General features: G+C 37.4%; 1 protein-coding gene across 5 annotated transcripts in view; it reads left to right on the forward strand.

The window, feature by feature from the left end:
• Heph (hephaestin) overlaps positions 1–24,973 on the forward strand; it is a 131,154-nt gene that overhangs the window by 38,212 nt on the left and 67,969 nt on the right. For all 5 annotated transcript variants that reach the window (XM_060375504.1, XM_060375503.1, XM_060375502.1 and 2 more), the window contains 3 exons: positions 17,794–18,002; positions 18,917–19,067; positions 21,481–21,693. In XM_060375504.1, the coding sequence (XP_060231487.1) occupies positions 17,794–18,002; positions 18,917–19,067; positions 21,481–21,693 (573 nt within the window). The remainder of the gene's footprint in view (positions 1–17,793; positions 18,003–18,916; positions 19,068–21,480; positions 21,694–24,973) is intronic.

The following is a 24,973-nucleotide window of genomic DNA, read 5'->3' on the forward strand; positions in this document are numbered from 1 at the left end:
TCCCTTCCCCATGTGTTCTCAAAACAAAAAACAAACAAAAACAAAAACTGAATGATCATCACTTCTGTTTCCTGTCTGGTGAAGATCTTTTACCAATCTGTGTGTTGTGTGTGTTTTTTTTTTTTTTTTGACAGTTTCCTTTGCCTTACAAAAACTTTTCAGTTTCATGAGGTGCCATTTATCAAGAAATATATTAATATAACATTTTAATGACCATGCAGAACTCTTTAACATGGATATTCCATAGTTTATTCACCTTAGCCTGTATTGCCCAGGCATATAACTTTTTAAAAAAGTTTTAAATTGCTCTAAATGTTAGTTAAATAGTAATAAATAGCTTTAATTAAATAGTAACATATGAATGTGTACAATCTAGCTTCATTTCTTTGAGTTACATCACATGACAGAATCTTAGAAGTGAGATTATTGTGTAATTGGTGTCTTATTTTCCCTGATGATATTATTATATGTTCATTCTAAGATAAACATATAAGAAGCATTGAATGCATAAATGTCAAAGTTGCTAACAAATATAAAAGAGCTTTTCATAAGACATTCAGATCTTGTTCTTTTATGAAGTCAATATCGAGAAGTGGGTAAAATTATGCAGGTAACAACCAAATGGAACCTGCAAATTCTACTGATCCTTGATGTAAAAAATAGCTTGATGAAACATTCAAAATTCAGCTAGGAGGGCACACATGTAATAGCAATATTTTAGTGGCTGAGTCAGGAGTTTTACAAATTTGAAGCTATCCTGGTTTTATAAAATAAGACTGTCAAAACAAGCAAACAACATAATAACAAGCTTGGTAGGGTGGTTCATGTCTATGATCACAGCAGTTGGGAAACAGACAAGGATGTCCAGGAAGGCTGAAGCTCTTCTACAGTACTACTCACTTCTAGGCTACCCTGTGTTACTTAGTAAAATTGTGTCATAATTTTTTTTTTTTAATGAAACCAAGCAAAACCTTTCGGGATAACTTAAAAAGTTTGGGCATAGATTAGTCCTTGCATGATGTTAGGGAATTTCTTAGTTGTGATAATGATCTTCTAGTAACACAGATAATTTTTTTCAAGACAGGAGTTCTTTGTGTAGCCTTGGCTGTCCTTGATTCACTTTATAGACCAGGCTGGCCTCGAACTTTACAGAGATTCCCTTGCCTCTGCCTCCCTGAATGCTGGGATCACAGGCCTGCTCCACCACACCCAGCATCACAACATATTTTTTTTTAATTTTTTTGATTTTTCTTTTCTTTTTTAATTAATTTTTATTTTTTATATTAATCACAGGTTATTTACTTTGTATCCCAGCCATATCCCCCTTCCTCATTCCATCCCAATCCCGCCCTTCCTCCCTTATCTCCTCCCTGTTCCTTTCCAAGTCCACTGCTAGGGGAGGTCCTCCTCCCCTTCCTTCTGACCCTAGCTTATCAGATATCTTCAGGATTGGCTGCCATGTCCTCCTCTGTGGCCTAGCAAGACTGTTCCTCCCTCCGGGCGGTGGGGGAGGTAAAGGAGCCAGTTGTTGAGTTCACGTCAGAGACAGCCACTGTTCCCCTTACTAGGGTACTCACTTGGTTACTGAGCTATCATGGGCTACATCCGAGCAGGGGTTCTAGGTTGTATCCATACATGGGCCTTGGTTGGAGAAACAGTCTCATAGAGGGGGTCCATGCCCTGAGATATTTTGTCCTTGTGGAGCCCCTGTCCTCTCCAGGTCATACTAACTCCCTTTTCCTTCATATGATTCCCTGCACTCTGCCGAAGGTTTGGTTATGAATCTCAGCATCAGCTTTGGTACACTGCTAGGTATAGTCTTTCAGAGGCTTTCTGCGATAGGCTTCTGTCCTGTTTCTTGTTTTCTCCTAATTCCCCTGTCCATTCCATTTGTCTTTCTAAGTGAGGATTGATCATCTTACTCCGGGTGTTTGTTCTTGATTATCTTCTTTAGGTGTATAGATTTCATAATGTTTATACTATCTTATAGGTTTATAAAGCTGAGTATATACCATGTGTGTCTTTCTTTTACTGGGATATCTCACTCAGAATGATCTTTTGTAGATCCCACCATTTGCCAGCAAATTTCATGATTTCCTTGTTTTTAATTGCTGAGTAGTATTCCATTGTGTGAAAGTACCACAATTTCTGTATCGATTCCTCCATTGATGGACATCTGATGTGTTTCCAGGTTCTGGCTATTACAAATAAAGCTGCTATAAACATGGTTGAGCAAATGTCCTTGTTGTGTACTTGAGCTTCTTTTGGATATATGCCTAGGAGTGGTATAGCTGGATCTTGTGGAAGCACTATTCCTAATTGTCTGGGAAAGCGCCAGATTGATTTCCAAAGTGGTTGTACAAGTTTACATTCCCACCAGCAATGGAGGAGGTTTCCCAGTTCTCTACAACCTCTTCAGCATGTGTTGTCACTTGAGTTTTTAACCTTTGCCATTTTGACAAGTGTAAGGTAAAATCTCAGGGTTGTTTGGATTTGCATCTCTCTGATGGCTAACGATGATGAGCATCTCTTTAGGTGTTTCTCTGCCATTCTGTATTCCTCTACAGAGAATTCTCTGTTTAGTTCCGTACCTCATTTTTAAATTGGATTGCTTGATTTGTTGCCTTTTAACTTCATTAGTTCTTTATATATTCTGGATATCAGTCCTTTGTCAGAGATAGAGTTGGTGAAGATCCTTTCCCATTCTGTAGGCTATCGTTTTGTTCTAATGACTATGTCTTTTGCTTAACAAGCTTTTCTTTTTCATGAGGTCCCATTTATCGATTGTTGCTCTTAAAGCCTGTGCTGTTGGTGTACTGTTCAGGAAGTTGTCTCCTGTGCCAATGAGTTCAAGGCTCTTCCCCACTTTTTCTTCTAACCGATTTAGTGTACCTGGTTTTATGTTGAGGTCTTTGATCCACTAGGACTTTAGTTTTGTGCAGGGTGATAAATATGGATCTATCAGCATTTTTCTGCATGCAGACATCCAGTTGGACCAGCATCATTTGTTGAAGATGTTGTCTTTTTTCCATTGAATGGTTTTCGCTTTTTTTTTTTTTTCGTCAAAAATCAGGTATTCATAGGTGTGTGGGTTTATTTCTGGGTCTTTTATTCTGTTCCATTGATCCAACTTTCTGCTTCTATGCCAATACCATGCCGTTTTTATTACTATTGCTCTGTAGTACAGCTTGAGATCAGGGATGAAGATACCTCCAGATGATGTGTTGTTGTACAGGACTATTTTGGAAATTCTGGGTTTGTTGTTTCTCCATATGAAGTTGAGAATTTTTCTTTCAAGGTCTATAAAGAATTGCATGGGTATTTTGATGAGAATTGCATTGAATCTGTAGATTGCTTTTGGCATGATGGTCATTTTTACTATGTTAATCCTACGGATCCATGAGCATGGGAGATCTTACCATATTTTGCTATCTTCAATTTTTTCTTTTCTTTTTCCAACAGGTCTTTCACCTGTTTGGTTAAAGTCACCCCAAGGTACTTTATGTTATTAGTGGCTATTGTGAAGGGTGTTGTTTCCCTGATTTCTTTCTCAGCCCTTTGTCTTGGGTATACAGGAGGACTTCTGTGTTTTTGTTTTGTTTTGTTTTGTTTTTTGAGTTAATTTTGTATCCAGCCATTTTGCTGAAGGTGTTTATCAGCTGACTGAGTTCTCTGATTGAATTTTTGGGGTCACTCATGTATACTATCATATCATCTGCGAATAGTGAAACTTTGACCTCTTCCATTCTGATTTGTATTCACTTGATCTCCTTTACTTGTCTTATTGCTCTAGCTAGAACTTCAAGTACTATGTTGAATAGATATGGGGAGAGTGGGTAGCCTTGCCTTGTCCCTGATTTCAGTGGGATTCATTTAAGCTTCTCTCTATTGAGTTTGATGTTGGCTATAAGCTTGCTGTATATTGCCTTTACTATGATTAGGTATGTGCCTTGTATCTGTGATCTCTCCAAGACTTTAAACATGAATTGATGTTGGACTTTGTCAAATGCTTTTTTGGCATCTAAGGAGATGATCATGTGTTTTTTCTCCTTTAGTTTGTTTATATGGTGGATTACATTGATGGATTTCCATGTATTGAACCATCCTTGCATGTCTGGGTTGAAGCCTACTTGGTCATGGTGAATGGTATCTTTTATGTGTACTTGGATTCCATTTGCAAGTATTTTATTGAGAATTTTTGCATCAAAAATCAGAGATAGGTCTGAAGTTCTCTTTTTATGTTGGGTCTTTGTGTGGTTTAGGTATCACGGTGACTGTGGCTTCATAGAATGAGTCTGGTAAAGTTCCTTCTCTTTTTATTTTGTGGAATAGTTTGAAGAGAATTGGAATTAGCACTTATTTGAACGTCTGGTAGAATTCTGCGCTGAACCATCTGATCCGAGGGACTTTTTTTTTGAAGGAAGACTGTTGATGAATTTTTGGATTTTCTTAGAGAATATAGGGCTATTCAATCTTTCTGCCTGATCTTGATTTAATTTTGGAGATGTAATCTATCAAGAAAATTGTCCATTTCTTTTAGATTTTCAAATTTTGTGGCATATAAGCTTTTGTAGTATGACCTAATGATTGTTTGGATTTTCTCAGTGTCTGTAGTTATGTCCCCCTTTTCATTTCTGATTTTGCTGATTTGGGTAGTTTCTCTCTGCCTTTTAGTTGGTTTGGCTAAGGGTTTGTCTATATTGTTGATTTTCTCAAAGAACCAGCTCTTGGTTTCATTGAGTCTTTGAATAGTTTTATTTGTTTCTAATTGATTGATTTAAGCCCTAATTTTGATTATTTCTGGCTGTCTGTTCCTCTTGGGTATATCTGCTTCTTTTTTTTTTTCTAGTGCTTTCAGTTGGGCCATTAAGTTGCTTGTATGAGATGTTACAAATTTCTTCTTGAAGGCACTTAGTGGTATGAATTTTCCTCTGTGCACTGCTTTCATTCTGTCATTAAGCCGCAAGTTGTTCAGTATCCATGTGTGTGTAGGCTTTAGTTATTTCTATTGTTGTTGTGGTCCAGCTGTAGTTAGATAGAATACAGGAAATTATTTCTATTTTCTCGTTCCTGTTCAGGCTTGCTTTTTGACCAACTATATGGTCTATTTTGGAGAAGATTCCATGAGGTGCTGAAAAGAAGGTATACACTTTTCAGTTTATGTGAAAAGTCCTGTAGACATCTGTTAGGTCCTTTTGAATCAGGGTCTTTGTAAGTACATTTATTTCCCTCTTTGGTTTCTGTCTAGATGATCTATCCTTTGGTGAGAATGGGATGTTATGTTAAAGTCTCCTACTATTAAGGTATTGGGATCGATGTGAAATTTACACTTTAATAAACTTTCATTTGCAAATGTAGAAGCTCTTATATTTGGGGCATAAGTGTTCAGAATTGTGATGTCCTCCTGGTGTATTTTTCCTTTTATGAGAATGTAGTGTCCTTCCTCAACTTTTTTGATTAATTTTGGTTGAAGGTCTATTTTATTAGCTATTAGGATAGCTACCCCAGCTTGTTTTCTGGGTCCATTTGCTTGAAAAACATTTTCCAGCCCTTTACTCTGAGGTAGTGTTTATCTTTGTTGCAGAGGTGTGTTTCTTGGATGCAGCAGAATGTTGGATCCTGTTTCCACACCCATTCTGTTAGTCTGTGTCTTTTTATTGGAAAGTTGAGTCCACTGATATTGATAGGTAAGAGTGACCAATGAACATTTGTTCTTTTTATTGTGGAGTTTGTGGTCTTACTGTGATTCACTGCTTGTTTTCTTTTAATTTTTGTATGGACATTATCTGTATTCTATGTTTTCTTCGGTATAGTTGTTTTCATTGGATTGTAGTTTTCCTTCTAGTATCTTCTGTAAGGCTTGTTTGTTGTGTAGAATTTTGCTTAATTTAGTTTTATCATGGAATATTTTGTTTTCTCCATCTATGTCGATTGAAAGTTTTGCATGGTATAGTAGTCTGGGTTGGCATCCATTGTCCCATAAAGTCTGCATGACCTCTGCCCAGGCCCTCCTGGCTTTTATAGTTTCTGATGAGAAGTCCAGTGTGATTCTGATAGTTCTACCTTTATATGTTACTTGGCCATTTTCCCCTGCTGCTTTTAATATCTTTTCTTGTTCTGTATATTTAGTGTTTTGACATTGATGTGATGTAAGGATTTTATTTTCTAGGCTAGTCTGTTTGGTGTTCTGTATGCCTCTTGTATGTTTGTGGACATCTCTTTCTTAAAGTTGGGCAAATTTTCTTCAATGATTTTCTTGAAAATATTTTCTGGACTTTGGAGACTGGAATCTTCTTTTTCATCAATTCCTATTATGCTTAGATTTCTACTTTTCATGGCATCTTTGATTTCTTGGATGTTTTGTGTTTGGGACTTTTCCAACTTTACTTTTTCTTTGAGAGAAGTATCAATTTCTGTAAGCGTACCTTTAGCACCAGAGATTCTCTCTTCCATCTCTTGTATTCTGTTGGTGATGCTTACTTTTGTGGTTCCTGATCTTTTCTCTAAGTTTTCCAGCTCCAGGGTTGTCTCTGTGTTTTCTTTGTTGATTCTAATTCTATTTTTATGTTTTGCACTATTTCCTTCATCTGTTTGAATGTGGCTTCCTGTCTCTGTATGATGGCCTCTATTTTTTTGTTCGTTTCTTCTCAATTTGAGAACTTTGTTCAGTTCCTCTTTCTTAGCCTCCACCTGGGAGGTCAATTTTTTGAGAGATTAGTTTGCATCCTCTTTAACTGTCTGGATTTGCTTGGCTATTTCACTGAGAGATTTGTTTGTTTCCTCTTTATGTGACTCTAGTAACTGGATAAGCATATCTTTAAGGTCATTTTCCTGTGTTTCCAATGAATTGGAGTATTCATTGATTTTGGGAGTTGCTGGTGAAACCATGATTTCCTGATTTTTGTTCGGTGTGTTCTTTAGCTTACCTCTGGCCATTTTCTTAACTATAACCTTCAGTGTTTGTTCTTGAGTTCTGCTGCTCAGATTGGTACTATTTTTCTCTGGCATCTGGGGAATTCTTTAGGGAGATGAGAGAGGTCCAGTGGCTTCAGTGTGTGCATTGGTGCTTCAGATGTACCTGTGGGAGGAAAGTCCAAAGGTGCAGAAGGACCAATGCGAGCTAGCGTGTGCATGTGCATGAAAGTTTGCCTTGAGGCAAAGGGTGCTAGAGAATGTAGAGGCCTTCAGTGTGAGGGAAGGGTGCCTTTCTGTCCCTGAAGGGATTGTGGGTGCTAAAGTTACCGTAGGTGCTGGTAATGATAGCATGCACAAATTCTCTGAGTATGTCAGTGGCCTACAGGCTACTGGTAATCATCTCTAACTGAGCTCCAGGAGTTATTTGCCTAAACTTCGCTGGTAGCTCCACAGAGCCAGGGTTTCCTTGTCCCAAGAAACCCTCTGTTTTCCACAGTGGATGTGTGGGTGGGAGATTTCTGATGTCTGGCTGCTAGCTTAGAAGCACCCTGGATCTGGGTCTCTGCATGCACTTGGGGGAGCACTCACTCTCTAGCAGGTCAAATCAAAAGGCACTGGGGTTTCTCCTGTTCTCTACTGTCAGGATTGGACCTGCTGAGCCAAATGTGCGCTCAGACAGCAGTCACTGTACCCGGGAATCCAGTTGCAGCTGCCAGTGTCTAGGTGCCTGCCAGGAAGTCTTGGGTAGGTGCTTGGTGCACCTGGACGGTTTTGCAGGTCCACCAGACTTTGGTGGCTGCACAGCCACTGAGAAACTGAGCGGCTTGTACCTTCAGGCTCTGTGGAGTTGGTAAGGCTGGCAGCTCGCAGGCGTGGGACCCATGCAGGATTGTACTGAGGATCTTGGGCTCAGGATGCAGGTGATGGTGGCTGCTGAGTCTGAAGTGATAGTATTCATGCCTTTGCTGTCTCAGTTCTCAGACAACAAGATCTGTTCCACTGGCTCTGTGGCTCAGCTCCTCCAAAGCAGAGGGAGGCCCGAAGAAGGAAAGTGCTCCTCTGTTCACAGAGAAATCCGTGTCTGACCTGAATCAAAAAGTTCCCTGCTCCTGTAGTGTCCCCACTCCTTCAAGGAGCCACAATGTCGATTTTACAATTTCAGTTGCCCCCCCACTCACCAATTTTGGAGTTTCAAATCCTCTGCCTTTCAGAAACGGTGCAGGCTGATTCACACTGCCATTTTGGATTTCTTAATTTTTATTTTCTATTAATTACAGTTTATTCACTTTGTATTCCCCCTGTAGCTACCTCCCTCCTCCCCTCCCAATCCCATCCTCTCTCCTCCTTCTCCACCCATGCCTCTTCCCCAATCCACTGATAAGGGAAGTGTTCCTCCCCTTCCTTCTGATCCTAGTCTATCAGGTCTCATCAGGAGTGGCATTGTATTCTTCTGTGGCCTGTTAAGGCTTCTCCCCCCTCAGGAGGAGGTGATCAAAGAACAGGCCGATCAGTTCATGTCAGAGACAGTCCCTGTTCCCATTACTAGGGAACCCACTTGGACACTGAATTGCCATGGGCTACATCTTGTGCAGGGGTTCTAGGTTATCTCCATGAATGGTCCTTGATTGAGTTATCAGTCTCAGGAAAGACCCCTGTGCCCAGATTTTTTGGTTCTGTTTTTCTCCTTGTGGAGCTCCTGTCCTCTCCATGTCTTACTATTTCCAACTTCTTTCATAAGATTCCTTGCACTCTGCCCAAAGTTTGGCTATGAGTCTCAGCATGTGCTTTGATAACCTGCAGGGTATAGCCTTTCAGAGGTCCTCTATGGTAGGCTCCTGTCCTGTTTCCTGTTTTCTTTCTCTTCTGATGTTTATCCCCTTTGCCTTTCTGAATAGGGATTGAGCCTCTTAGCCAGAGTCCTCCTTCTTGATTAGTTTCTTTAGATATACAGAAAGATAATTTTTAAGATATATTTTTTCTCATTATCATAAGTTCTTTCAGAATTACATACCATATATTTTGATCATATGCACCTTCTCTGCCAACACTACTCCCAGATCCATTCCCACTTTCATACCACCCCAACTTGGTATGAAAAAAACATACAACAACACTGTTGTTAAAAAAAACAACAATCAGCAGCAGCAACAACAACAATAACAAATCAACTACAATTTGTTCTGCTCATATACTCTTCAATATGTGGCTTTTACTGGAAGGTCTTCAACCTACCAGAGCCTGCATGCTTTAAGAAATTGGACTCTTGGAAAATCTACACAAAGAGTCAAATCAAATTTGATGTGTATTGGATAAAGATATAATATCAGAAAACATTTCCCACGTCAGAGTACAACGTTCTAATGCACCCATCTCCATTGTAGGCAAGGCTTGTCCAGTAAACCTCTCTGAGTTCAAAAGTTTGGACACTGTTACTCTTTCATAGAGGGTTTTTTGAATGTTTTGTTACTGCTGTGCATTAAACTTCCTCTCTCCATTGACAGTTTCTAAGGTGTGTTTGTTCACTCCACGACAGTGTGTACGTGTGTGTGTTTATGTGTGCACATGCTTACAAGTATGAGTAAAAATTTCCTGAATTTTGAGTTACAGTCATGAGATGCTCCCTATGAATTTTGTTAAGTGAAATCTAGTCCTCTGAAAGAGCAGCAACCACCCTTAACCAGTCAGACATCTCTCAGGTCCCCAATTCTTTTCTTTTCATGTAAAAAATGCTAATACCATTCATTAAACTTGAGTTGTATATATTTAAAAAAAAAGAAATTAGACTCTTCTTCCCCAAACAGACAATATCCCCTTAGCTATTTGTGGGACTTTGTATTCAACTCTGCTCTCCAGGAAGGAATCTTGTACATGCTGTCTCAACTGCTATGAATTCACATGTGAAACTACCCTGCTGTGTTCAGAAAACACTGATTCTTTGTGGCCATCCTCTGAATCTGCCTCTTAGGGTATTTCTGCTCCCTTTCTTCAATGATTTCTGAGCAATGGATATAACTGTTCTGTTTAGAGGCTTAGTCAGTCCCCTTTTTTCTTTATCTTGGCCACTTGTGAATTCTGTGTTAATCACTATCTAGTGCAAAAAGAAGTTGCTCTGATGAGGGTTGAGAGATGCATTACTCTCCACAGAACAATAGTCAGTCATTAGGAGTGAGGTTAATACTATGTCAGTTTAGCAGAATGACATTAATAGGTTCTCTTCTAAGGTCTATGACTTATCTATCCACACCTTTTTGACCCCAATAATAGTTAAATAGTTACAGATATGGTTTTCAACTTGTGGGGCAGATCTTAAATTCAATCACAAAGTAGTTCGTTATTCCCATAATACTATTATGCCAGTGGTATGTCTTTGCCAAGCTGGACATTGTTTTAGCTCAGGGTTCACAGCAAGGTAAGGCTGGTGATTCCTTTTCTCCTCCTCTAACATTCTTATCACCATGTAACATGATGATAGCCAGCCATAGGGATGAAGTTTCCAGATGTATCAACTGAATTTCTCCACATTCTGTGAACCAAGTTCTGGTGGCTTCAGTAACAAAGCTTTACTATCCAGTCTGAAGGATAACCAAAAGCATTGACAAGAGCCATTAGCATTTAATAGTCAATGGGACTTTACTTATCAAAACAGATAACCCATTCCTGTCACAGCCTAGATGTCCATCAACTGATGAATGAATACTGAAAAGTGGTACATTCACACAATGTAATATTACCGCTGTTTAGAAAAAAGAAATGAAAAATTCATATAAGTGGATAGAGTGGTAAATAAGTGAGACAACCCAGTCCCAGAAAGACAAACATTATGTTTATCTGCCATTTGTTGATATTTGCTTTGACTCTTTATACATGGGTAGAGGTCAGGAATTCAACAAGGTGCCTTGGGGATGAGGGGGTTTCATTGATTTATTGTATTGCATTTTTCATTTATATTTCATTAATTTAGTCTTTATTTTTATTACCTCTTCCCATATATTTTTTTAGGGGTGTTATTTGCTCTTGTTTTTTCAAGGCCTTTAGTTGCATCATTAAAGTATTCGTTCAAGAGCCTTTAGGTTTTTTTTTTTTCTTTTTATGTAGGCATTCAGTGATAAACAGTCTCATTTTGTCCCATAGATTTTGAAATGTTACCTTTTTATTTTCATTCTCTTATAAGATTTTTTTTAGTTCATTTTTTAAAAATTAGAGCCTGTGCTGCTAGTGTTCTGTTCAGGAAATTGTCCCCTGTGCCAATGAGGTCAAGGCTCTTTGCACTTTTCCTTGAAACAGACTTGGTGCATCTGGTTTTATGTTGAGGTCTTTGATCCACTTGGACTTCAGTTTTGTGCAGGTTGAAAAATATGGATCTATTTGCATTTTGCTACATGTAACCAGTTAGATCAGCACCATTTGTTGAAGATGCTGTTTTGTTTTTTTTCCATTGTGTGGTTTTGGCTTCTTTGTCAAAAATCAAGTATCCATAGGTGTGTGGGTTTATTTCTGGGTCTTCTATTCAGTTCCATTGATCCACCACTCTGTTTCAATGCCAGTACCATGCAGTTCTTATTACTATTGCTCTGCAGTACAGCTTGAGAGCAGGGATGGAGATACCTCCATACGATCTGTTGTTGTAGTTGTACAGGGTTGTTTTGGCAGTTGTGGTTTGTTTTTTTTTTTTTTTTTTTCGTATGAAGTTGAGAATTTTTCTTTCAAGGTCTGTAAAGAATTGTGTTTGTATATTGATGGGAATTGCATTGGATCTGTAGATTGCTTTTGGCAGGATGGCGATTTTCACCATGTTAATCCTCCGGATCCATGAGTATGGGAGATCTTTACATTTTCTGATATCTTCTTCAATTTTTTTTTTCTTCAGAGACTTGAAGTTTTTTTTTTTAACAGGTTTGTTGCCTGCTCTTTGATAACCTCCCACTGTGGGGGGAGCAGCCTTGCCAGGCCACAGAGGAGGACAATGCAGCCAGTCTTGATGAGACATGGTAGGCTAGGGTCACATGGAAGGGGAGGACCTCCCATATCAGTGGACTTGGAGAGGGGCATGGGAGGACATAAAGGAAGGAGGGTGGGATTGGGAAGGAATGAGGGAGGAGCTACAGGTGTGATACAAAGTGAATAAACTGTAATTAATATAAAAAGTAAAAATTAAAAAATAGTTTATTTTAAATTTTATGTATGTGAGTGGTTTGCCTATTTTCATGTACAACAAGTGCATGTCTATGTACATAAAAGTCAGAACTAGAGCTTATGGGAATTGGGGCTATGGGCAGTTGTGAGCTGCAAAGTGGATGCTAGGAAGCAATCCATGTCCTCTGCAAGAGCAGCAAGTACACATAACCTCTGAGCCATTTCTCTAACACTTATAGGAATTTTAAAATTTTTGTTCCTGGCTTCATCCTTGATCCAATTATCATTCAATTGTGTAATGTTTACTTCCCGAGAGTTTTGATACTTTCTGTCATTATTGTGGCTGTTGATATCTAGTTCTATTTTATGGTCAGGTAGAATGTAAAATACGATTTCAGTTTTCCAATATTTGTTGAGTCTTGCTTTGTGTCCTTGTACGCACTCTATTATTGAGAACATTCCATAGGCTGCTGAGAAGAACGTATTAAGTGGAATTTTCTGTAGGTTTCTATTAGGTCTATTTTATTTTTCTTTTATTATGTAATTTAGCTCCAGCATATCTCTGTTTAGTTTATTTTTGGATGATCTATCTATTGGTGAGAGTCAGATATTAAATTTACCCACTATTACTATGCTGTGGTGAATCCATGTTTTAATTCTAATAATTGGTTCTTTTATGAAATCATGTACCCGTGTATTCGGTCTGTGTATTTTGTGATTGTAATTACCTGCTGATAGAATTTTGCTATAAGGACCCTGAGGTATCCTCCTTACATCTCTGACTAGTTTCTTTAGACATTAGAATAGCTACACCTGGTTGTTTTTCAGTTTTGTTTGCTTGGAAAACATTTTTAAAAACCCCCTTGCCTTAAGGAAGTGTTCGTCTTTGATGGTGAGGTGTATTTTTTGAAGGTAACAAAAAGATGAATCCTCTATTCTAATACAGTTTGTTAGTCTGTGTCATTTGATTATACAATTGAGATCAATAACCTTCCATTATTATTGAATGATGTGTGTTAATTCATTTTGTTGATTTGGTGGTATTTTCTTAGATTTCTTTTGATTACCTGCCCTGGCATTGCTTATTTGTTTCTTATGACCTCTAAGGTTGTGTTTATTCTTTTTTTCAAATTGAAATATTGTTCTAATATCCTCTCTACAGCTAGCTTTCCAGTCATAAATTCCTTAATTCTGATTTTGCCATGGAAAATTTTGTTTCTTCTTTAATTTAGTAGTATTTCTGGGTATAATAATTTGTGTTGACAGTTGTGATCATTCAAGAGTTTGAGTATATTTTCTAGGCCTTTCTGGCTTGAAATGTTTCTGTTAAATACTAACTGTTGTTTTAATAAACATGCCTTTAAATGTGACTTGATTTTCTTTCTTGCATCTTTCAGTGTTTTTTTTTTTTGTTTTTGTTTTCTGTTTGTTTGTTTGTTTGAGACAAGGTTTCTCTGGGTAGCCTTGGCTGTCCTGGACTTTCTTTGTAGACCAGGCTGGCCTCAAACTCACAGATATCTGCCTGCTTCTGCCTCCCAGAGTGCTGGGATTACAGGCATTCAGCACCATGCCTGGTTCAATACCCTTTCTTTATCATCTGTTTTTAATCTTTTAACTATAATCAATAGCTTTTCTTTATCCTCCATTTTTAATCTTTAACTATAATATGTGTATTCTTGTCTGTTTGTCGCTTTTAGGCCTTTTGTACCTAGATGGACATCTCTTTGTCTTGGTTGGGCAGTTTTCTTCTATGATTTTACTAAATATATTCTCTATGCCTTCAGTGTGGTATTCTCCTTCTCTGCCCATGTTTGGAGGCTAGGTCTTTCCATGGCATCTCAAAGCTCTTCCATGTTCCATTCATATGTATTAAAAAAAAGTCTCATTGATTTTTGCTAAATGATCCAATTCCTCTGCTTTGTCTGCTATCTGTCACTAAATCCCTGTTTTTGGCATGATACATTTTGTTGGTGAGGCTTTCCATTAACATGTTTAATTGAATTTTTGAATTTTTTTTTATTTCCAGTATATTTTCAGTTTGGGTTTTCTTTAAAATTGTGAACTATTTTCATGTCTTAGGTTAAGTTTCTTAATTCAGGTACCTCTTTCCTTTTCTCTTCTTTGAGTTATTTGCCATTCTGATAATCATTCTTTTCAATTCTTTGTCTGAAAGCATCTACATTTATTTTCAACAGGGGTCATTGCTGTGGGATTTGTATTTTGGAGATAGCATGTTATTTTGTCTTTTTGTGTCTTGTTTTTATTTCTGCATTAGAATGTGCACATCTGAGGTTACTGTGTTGGTTTTTTTTTTCTTTTGTTTTTGTTCAACTTCTTTTTGTTATTTCAAAAGAGGTTTTTACAATGTTTTCTGGACAAGGATAATTCCTAGTAGGGTTGGATCTTGATTTCCTGTTTAAGTGATCTTTGGGAATACAACTCTCTCTAGGTTTGGTTAAAGAATTTTGAGCAAGTTTTCCTTGGCAGTGTGGTTTGGTCCTGAGTTTTAAGGCTTCAGGAAAACTAGAAGGTCTTAGTAAGGCAGCTGACAGGGCTCTGGGATTCTGGATCATGGGTGATAATTGGAGGATCTCTGTTGGGTATTGAGCTGGGATCTGGTGAGTGCCAGAGAGTGGGATTCAGGCTGAGAGGAAGTAGCTGTTCCTGGCAAGCAGCCTTAGGACTTGGTGACTTGAATGGAAGGAAGCAGGAAGGAAGAGCAGTGGTAGCCTATTTAGGTTAGTAGTACATGAGGTAGCTACAGGGACCCTGGTAGTTAGCTTAGTTTTATTATTTTTAATTATACACCTCTATGTTTGTGTATGTGCACATGGATTCATATGCCCATGGATGCTAGATGTGTCCAGTCTCCCTGGAGCTGGAGTGAATTGTAAGCCACCTGAAGGGTTTTCTGGGAACTGAACTCAGGTGTTCTACATGAACAAACTCCTGAGCCATTTGTCCAGCACTATCAGAGATTCTTAATGATATATTTTCAAGTGTGAGGTTATGGTGGTTTAAATTTTATTTTAAATGATTTATCAAAAGGAAACAAACAAGTAAAAACCTGTGTAAATGCATATAGATATACAATATGCACAAATAGAGACTTTTATCCCTTTGTGGTGGCTGAGGATAAAACCTAGGACCTCACACATGCTAAACAAATGTTCTGCCACTGAGCTATACACCTCAGTAGACCTAAATACATTAAAGATGACAACATTTTATAAATAGACATTGAGTATATATGGTAGGATCATAATTGTGCCATTTTTTAATATTTCTTTTGTTTTTATTGTAAAAACTGAATTTCATAATGGTATTTTCACATTTTGTATAATATGTTTTGATCATATGCACCTCCTAAGATGCCTCTTCTCCTACTACTCCCATTTCTCTTACTAACTCCCTCTTCTTATGTCACATCCATTGTAGCATTCTCTAAAGTCTTCTGTTTATGAAAATTTAAGGAATTACAAATGATAAATGAATAAGAAAAAATGAGTTCATAACATAAAATTTATCTCTTTGCTACATGTTATACTACCAATGTACTTTGCCTGTTCTTTGTAAGATTATTATGATTGTTTCATCAGGATATATTTTTAAGATATAAAATTAGTTTGTCTGAGGATATGCACATTGAAATTTTTATCACCTATTTCCATATTGTTTTCTGGACAGATTTATAGTCTGATTAAGTTGTAGTTACAGCAACAGTACCTGAAAGGGTCTATTTCTTTACAACTTCACTTGTACTAGACAATCTTTTATTTATTTATATTTTGTTAAAATGAGAATCATTAGCAACATCAATGTAACTCATTGTTTTGATTTGGATTTGATTATTTTAACATTATTTTCAGTAATTACTATACATCTTACTTTGTTTCTATGCATAAAGTTTTTTAAGATTTTTGATGCATTTTGAAAATGTTATTTTCAAAAAGAGCCATTTCTTTTTGAAGTTTAAATTCTCTTTATAGGTTGATGAAAGGGATAGGCCCCATCTCAACCATTTTCAATGCAGTGATGAAAATTTATAAAATATTTGCTTATTTTATAGGTCAAAAATATTTAGGTACTTTCATTTATACTTCTTTGGTTACCAGTATTCTGAAAAATAAACAAAATATATAAAAAATACTTCTGTGCATTGTTTGACTGTGTTGTGTATCCATTTCAAGTTACAGCCTTAACTTTGTACAGGCTTACTTTCACAATGTTAATCCTACCAATCCATGAGCACGGGACATCTTTCCATCTTCTGAGATCTTCTTCAATTTCTTTCTTCAGAGACTTGAAGTTTTTCTCAAACAGGTCTTTCACTTGCTTGGTTAGTGTCACCCCAAGGTACTTTATGTTATTAGTGGCTATTGTGAAGGGTGTTGTTTCCCTAATTTCTTTCTCGGCCCTTTTGTCTTTGGTATACAGGAGGGCTTCTGATTTTTTTGAGTTGATTTTGTATCCAGCCACTTTGCTGAAGGTGTTTATCAGCTGAAGGAGTTCTCTGGTTGAATTTTTGGGGTCACTCATGTATACTATCATATCATCTGCGAATAGTGACACTTTGACCTCTTCCTTTCCAATTTGTATCCCCTTGATCTCCTTTAGTTGTCTTATTGCTCTGGCTAAGACTTCCAGTACTATGTTGAAGAGGTATGGAGAGAGTGGGCAGCCTTGTCTTGTCCCTGATTTCAGTGGGATTGATTTAAGTTTCTCTCCATTGAGTTTGATGTTGGCTGTAGGCTTGCTGTATATTGCCTTTACTATGTTTAGAACCTCTGCTCAGAGGTGACCCGTGATGGCTCAGTAATCAATTGGTTTCCCATAGTAAGGGGAAGAAGGACTATTTCTAACAGGAACTCAATGACTGGCTCTTTGACCTCCCCACCTCCCAAGGGAGGAGCAGTCCTGTTAGGCCACAGAGGAGGGCTTTGCAGCCAGTCCTGAAGATACCTGATAAAACAGGGTCAGATGAATGGGGAGGAGGTCCCCCCCTATCAGCGGACTTGGAAAGGGGCACGGTGGAGATGAGGGAGGGAGGGACTGGGAGGGAATGAGGGATACAGCTGAGATACAGAATTAACAAAATGTAACTAATGAGAAAAATAAAATTATAGAAAAAAAAAGACAGGCTTACTTAAGAGGTAGAGCTCTTGTCTAGCATGAATCAAGCCCCACATTTATTTTCCAGAACTGTAAAAATTAACAAATGATTCAAAAGAAGTTATAGCATAAGTAAATTTCATGTACACATATACATCTATGACATATGTACACCCTCACATACATACATATATATTAAGAAGAAAAATGGTCATAATCAGAGCTATTCAGAGATTCAATGGCCAGGTAGTAAGTCTCCCCTTCACTGAAGTGTCTTAAGCAGAGGTAGTATATAAGAGTAAATTAATGTACATTTTCAAAGAAGGAATATTCCCAAGAGGTATTGAAATCTCTATCAGTATTGAAATCATGCGATTTAAGAAAACTGAAAGTTTATCATGTACTGACTCAGTTTTTGTAACAACTCGTGGTAGAGCCAGAAAGCAAACTGTGGGCTCTTGATTATTAATTCTATTATTGCACGTTCCTTAGCCAGGAATATTCTCAGTATCAAATTTCATTACTGCCATCATTGTTGCCCTAAAATGTCTAAATAGTTTATAATATTTATTATATTATTTGCTCTAATGATCCTCTAGCCAAAGTGAATAATGACTTCCTATTTCCTTGTAGGTACATCTCATCCCAAAGTAGCCAAGCCATTAGAAAAAGTAAAATACCGCTGGACAGTTCCTCCTCTTGCTGGGCCCACTGCTCAAGATCCTGCTTGTCTGACCTGGATGTACTTCTCTGCTGCTGATCCTGCAAGAGATACAAATTCTGGCCTGGTGGGCCCTTTGCTGGTGTGCAAGGCTGGGGCTTTGGGTGCAGATGGCAAGCAGGTATTTCTGGGGAGTCTGGGTAGGAAGACTTGCTGAAGAGAAATAAATCTGAGTTTCTAGGTATGTGTCAAGAATGGGGCTGGATCCTGGTGGTAAGGGGATAAAAGAAAGATAAATCAATTATATCAAAAGTTAATATTTGGGGACCTCCTGTTCTTATGTATATATTATTTTACATATACACACATATTCTATAGCTTTTGATTCTTCTTTTTCCTGTCCTTCAATCATTATTCTCCTTCCTACTTCAGTGACCCATAAAATTGTTCCTAATCCATAAACCTGCTTTAATATTTGTTTGATATTTTTTATTTTAAATCTAGCCCATCATTTCTAACTGTGTAACCTTGGGCAAATTACTTAAATTCTCTTTAACTCAACTTCTTCATCTGTAAAGAAAAGGTTAACAAAGGAAGAAGTTATTTTTTGATTTCTTTAAAGAATCATAAAATTAATACACATAAAGTGATTACTATAGAGTCTGGCATATAGTATGCACGCAGTAAGCATTAGCTGTAAAAATAATAAGTAATTGTAATAAATGTTCAGTTGTATTTCCTAATTTTTCTTCATAAACCCTCACTGCTTCTGTGTCTTCTTTCCCTTCAATCCTTTACGCAGGTGACTTTGTTTCCTTAATCCATCCCCAGTGCTTCTTCTCTGCTTCTTTTCATACATTACCAGCCTCTCGTCTTGTTCCTGTACTCTGACCCTATATCCTCTACAATTTTAAGTTTTCCTGGTGAAAGCCTGACTAGCAACAACTGTAGCTCTGATCATGAGTTATGGGCCTGGCTCTGAATCTGAACAGGAAAATGAGAAAGAATTAGGAATCCTTGGGTCTACAACTACGTAATATTGAATTGCTGAAACCATTGTTATTCCGTCCTCTATTTTTCCCACTGGGACTACAGAAAGGAGTGGATAAGGAATTTTTTCTCCTCTTCACTGTGTTTGATGAGAACAAGAGCTGGTACAACAATGCTAATCAAGCAGCTGGTATGTTGGATTCCCGCTTGCTCTCAGAAGATGTAGAGGGATTCCAAGACTCCAATCAAATGCATGGTATGGGGTATAGTTTTTCTTTTGACTATAACTTTAAGGCCTCAAGGGAAATGTAACTCTAACCATTCTCACAAGAAATTTCTAAAAATATTCAGCTCATTGATCATCTCTATCCAATGGAGAAGCTAGATTGAGGAATACAGCATGCAACAACAGTTCTGTTTTTTTTTTTTATTATTACTACTGTCTTTCTTCTCCCCCCTTTCTCTCTCTCTGCTGTGTGTGTGTAGATATACATAGACGCTAGAAAAGGCTGTCCAATCACATGGAGCTGGAGGTGTTTGTGATCCACTATTGTGGTTACTGAGAGTTGAACTCAGGTCCTTAGAAGAGCAACAAGAGCTCGTCATTACTGAGATTGTCACCACAATTCAACAGCAGCTGTTCTTACACTGACGTCTTGTGACATGATTTGTATTACACAGCATGAGAGGCACTGGAACATAGTCTTGGGAGATGAAAATTGTGTACAAGTGATATTTTACAAGGTGTGACAGAGTAAGCTGGGATGATGTTCTTTCATGCCTTTTCTTTGTTGTTCTAGTAATAGAGTCCATCATCCTTTTGCCTGCTGGGCAAATGTTATATCACTGAGCTACAGCTCCAACCTCCATCTAGTCTTGTCTTCCTCCACCTTTCTGCCATTTCTCGTACTTCAGCAAGGTGTGGCCATTTTTCTTCCCGTAACCATAATTTCTACTTGTTTCATATTTTTGCATTGTTATGCCATTTGACTGAAATATACATTCTTACATGTATGCCTTCAGCCTTTGGAAATTCTGCCCATTTTCTAAGATTCTACTCAAAAGTACCTCACCAATGTTTCTACTTCTGACCATTCAAATCCAGGGTGGTGATTTTCTTTTCTACATATCATTGCACTTTAGTAATTTTAAGGACATATGTTCCATATATTCTTCAACATTGTAATTATTTATACATAGCTCTTCATTTCTTCTAGAGTATGTTGATTTTCTATGTATTGTCTAAGTTATTTAATTATTAGGGTCTAAGACATAGTAAGTGTTAATTGAATTACTGAACTACCTAATCAATGGACAGGTGGATGAAAGAATGAGTGAAAAAAATAGTCCCAGATTTCACTGAGCACCCATAAAATTTCAATGAGATACAATACATTCAGATAATTCACTGAAGAAGGGGATGCTTAAGCTGGAGTTGAAGACTGAATAGGATTACAACAATGATAGTAGAGGTAGGGGAGGCAGTCCTGGGGTTATCAGTGTTGTCATCAGAACACATGGGGTTGGTTAAATAAGTCCTGGAATATTATTCCAGTGTACTTGGGAGCACAGAAATGTTTCCCTATATTTGGGGGCAAATAGATAGTAAAAGGACATAAAATTTTTACCTATTGCCTTATTTATCTTTGTTTTCCTTCCCAAGGTAGTCCATTATTATGAGAAAAGTAAGATACTCTCATGATCCATGTCATTCCACTTTGAATTTGTTGAACTCCTAATATAGGCAGTAATAGAGGTAGAGAAAAGTGAGAAAGAGAGAGAGAGAGAGAGAGAGAGAGAGAGAGAGAGAGAAAGAGACAGAGAGACAAAGAGACAGAGACAGAGAGAGACAGACAGAGAGGGAGAAAGAAAGAGAGGGAGAGAGAAAGAGATAGAGTGAGAAATAGAAAGAGATAGAGGGAGAGAGGGAGAGAGAGAGCTATCTGCTTCATTAAAGGGTGATGCTGTTTGAGTTAGGGCCTAATAGATGAGTAGAAGATAAGCAGATTATGGAGAGTCAATAATTGAATTCTGTTCTAGGGTTGAGAGGAAAACATGTAAAAACTCAGTGTATACACTGTGAGTAAAATAGGTTTAACACTTTAAAGATACAGAGATGAATCTTCTAGGATAATGGTGTTGGGGTATGTGTGTGTAAATACTTTGGATAGGGGTATCTGGAAAGAGGCTTTTTCATAAGAGTTCTAGGTGAGTAAATGTCTTCCATATTACCAGTGAAGATAAAGAGGAGGAGTTACTTGAATTTGAAATTTTGGGAAACACACATTTTAGAGGGTTGTAGAATTAGAACATTGAGGAGAAAGAACAATCAAAGACATTGCAAGAAATTAGAAAGTGTAGCATAGAAGAAAAGTTGGAAAACAAGGGTAAACAGGAGAGTTTAAGGTGAGTTGAAGTAGAAGCAAATAGTTAATTGTTTCCAGAGTGTGGTAAAGGAGAGGAAAGATGAAACCAAAGAAGCTAGTTGGACTTTCATCCCAAAGAAGTTGTATGAATAGAACTTGACTACCATAACAGGAAACAGGAGTTTAGGATGGTCTGGAATTTCAGATTATGTGAAACCAAAGTAAAGGGTTGATATGCTGCTGACAATGATCTGAGTAGTCTGATCTCATCTCCCTATTTTGTCTTGTGTTTTTGTTTTCCAGCTATTAATGGCTTTCTGTTCTCTAACCTGCCCAGGCTGGACATGTGTAAAGGTGATACAGTGGCCTGGCACCTGCTTGGCCTGGGCACAGAGACTGACGTACATGGTGTCATGTTTGAGGGCAACACTGTACAACTTCAGGGCATGAGGAAAGGTGGAGCCATGCTCTTTCCTCACACCTTTGTGATGGCCATCATGCAGCCTGACAATCCTGGTAAGTGTTTTAACAGCAGGCACAAGGTTTTGGTAAGCAGGGGGCCAACAATGAAAAGTGCTAACATGGAGGAAGAAATGCTAGTGAAAAGAAAGAGGTATGTTCTGGGGGCTTGGGACATTTTTTAAACCACTTTTTATTGCTTCAATGTATTGTCCATGTTATGATTATTTGATATTTTCTTCATTTGAAGAGAGTACAAGGTGGAGAAAGCTCTGTTCTAGAGCAAGAGGAGGGAAATTCAAACACTGCTCAGCTGCTTCAATGCTGATATGACCGAGAGTACACTACATAGCTCTTAGGCTATGTAGAGATTAGAGTCCTTATATTTGGAAGATCAATGGAATGCACATGTGTTTTTAATTCTGATATTCTGTGAAGATTTTTGCAATCGCTTCTCTCTTTTCTCTCTCTCTCTCTTTGTGTGTGTGTGTTTAGTGAAAAATGTATTTATGAAGAAAATAAAAGACTATAGAAAGTTATGTTTTGTTCAACTACATGCTTTAGTAATGACTAAGATTTGAGGAACATTTGTGGCCTTCCTTTTGGTTATAATAAGGAACAGAGGAAATGTAAAACAATATGAAATTGAAGTCATGCTTTGGGCATGAAAAGGAAGGACTAGAAATCTGAAGTTCTGGAATTCAGTGCCTACTTTGTACTAACTACAAGCATCACATGAGCAATCTACTTTCCTTGACTTATATTTAACCATTTCAGATCAGAAATTAAAACCTCAGAAGGATCTTTTCTAACATGCTAATCACGTTGCTTTAATCATGTCCCTTATTATCTGTACAGAGTCAGCTTTCCCTCCTTCTTTTTTCCTTCCTTCTTCCTCACTTCTTTTCTTCTCTGCATTTCCTCTCTTTTCTTCTCCATTCTTTGAAACAGTAATTCCTCACTGCTTAAAGTTTTTTTTTTCCCCCCTCAGATTCCAATAATCTCAAGCATTTTATAATGTTCTGGCATTTTCTTCACTCCCTAGGGTACATTCTTTTTCCAGCCAGTAGGTGGCAAGAATGTTTGTAAGAGTTTACGCATCACTGCAGTCCCTACTGAATTTTTTTTTTATTTTTTAACTTATCTTTTAGTTGTGTAAATTCTATTCATATTCGGAATATGATTCCTTAGTAGAGTAATTCTTTGTAACAATTTAATAATTTCTTTCTGGACGTAAACTTTACAAACACATATCTTATTGTTTCCCATCTACCTAGAACATTTTCTTGGCCACAGAGAGCTGTTAGCAAATTATAAGCATCAGCTAATACAGTAGAAAGAAGTAAGAGGAGTATGCACTTTCAATGCACAGGGATGGGAAAACCCTAAATAGAAAGATCATATTCTTGAGCTTTAATCCCAAAGCCAAACTCCTATTTTTATTCTCCGTTCTGAAAAATCAGCCAGGATACCCAACAACATCTATATACTTTTCTATGGTTCACTCTAAGTTCAAAGGCAAGCAATTATTTTTTATTGTTATGGTATCGACCAAAAATGGTAGCTCTAGAACATTCTGGGTAGGCACAGTGCTATGTATTTGTAGTCCTGGTAACTTCAGTGGATGAGACAGTGGGATTGCTTATATTTAGAATTTGGGGACCAGCCTAAACAATAGGATAAGATCCCATTAAAAAAAACAAAACAAAACAAACAAACAAAAAAATCATTTTGGTGGGAAGCATGGAGGGAAATATAGTAGGTTTCCACCAGTAAAAACTTAAAATGTCAGTATTTCAGTATTGGCTAAGATTCCTGAATTTTGTTACTAGTGAAAACAGAAGTCATTTTTTTTTCTTTTACCTTTACACAGTTTTAACAACTGTTTTTTCCAAAGAAATATCAAGTCATAGAATATTAGAATTGGTAAGGCTCAGGGCTGGAGAAATGGCTCAGAGGTTAAGAGCACTGCCTGCTCTTCCAGAGGTCCTGAGTTCAATTCCCAGCACCCACATGGTGACTCCTAACCATCTAGAATGAGATCTGGTGCCCTCTTCTGGCATACAGGCATACATGCATAACGAACACTGTATACATGATAAATAAATAAATCTTTAAAAAATGTAAAAGGAAAAATCTAAAACAAACAAGTATTGGTAAGGCTCCTTTTAAATTACTTACATCCTTCACTTATTTTACTAAAAGATGCAAAGAACCTGAAAGGGATAAATGACTTGCTCAGACTGGAAGTACTGACTGTAAAGTTTTGGCTTTTTCTGTCTCATCTTCCATCAAATTCTATTAATTCTCACTCCTGGATGATACTTTAAATCTGAACTTTTCACTGTCCCCTGGGTACTTGCTCTGTCATTAAGAAGAAGAGTGGCTAATGTGAATAATTCTCCAAAATCAAAGAAATATAATGACCAATCTGGATCAGAATCTGGCTTTGGAATTCTGTGGACACTAGTATGGATGGGCATTAATGAAAACACAGTTGTGTTTGTACAGCTCTGTAGATGCTTTCTACACATCACTGTAGCCAGGCACAGTCCTGAATGTCATGTCTTCAGTCCAAGTACCTCAGAAAGCTAAGTTAGGAAAATGAATGATCTGAGCCAGGAAGTTTGACAACGCCCTGAGCAATATAATAAGACTCCTCCATAAAAATCCATGTCAGTTCTATACTTATGTTAAAAAAAAAGAGAAAACACGAAATCAGATATTAAAGAATTTTAAAAATATGTAAAGAATTAATATGCAGGCCTATTGGTAATTTTTGTCATTTCTTTTGCTATATTTTTTCATTTATGTATTTATATTTTAATAGGCTTATGTTACTTTTAATTAAAAATCATCTTGTGTTTTAAAATATCACCCTGACTAGTATGCTTCAGCTGTTCTTACTGCAATACTAATACTAGATCTTTACTACCAGAGAAAGTGTCAGATAAAAGGTTAAAGTCTGAATATATTATGTTCCTTTAAACTCAAGTTAGATATTGAATAGCACAGGTAATTTTATTTTATTTTTTTACTGCTTGGATACTGATGAGGGTTTCTTTCCTCCTTTTTGTCATTGGAGCTCTTTCATTGTTCATTATTTCCATCCTTCCTTCTCTTTCCCATTTGCTTTGTGCAGTTGTGAAGTTGGTTTTTCTCTTTTTTACTGTTGTATGCATGTGAATCTGTGCCTGCTTGAATGTTGTCCTGTGAAACTGCTCCATTTCTCTGTGTGTGCCTGTCCCTACCAAAGGGCTTTTGCTCTATGTTTATTGAACAACACAGAAAGTATCTCATGGAGAAGGAATGATGATCCTGTACAGAAATCTTTAAC

This window comes from Meriones unguiculatus, chromosome X (assembly GCF_030254825.1).
Source record: "Meriones unguiculatus strain TT.TT164.6M chromosome X, Bangor_MerUng_6.1, whole genome shotgun sequence".
NCBI classification, from domain to species: domain Eukaryota; kingdom Metazoa; phylum Chordata; class Mammalia; order Rodentia; family Muridae; genus Meriones; species Meriones unguiculatus.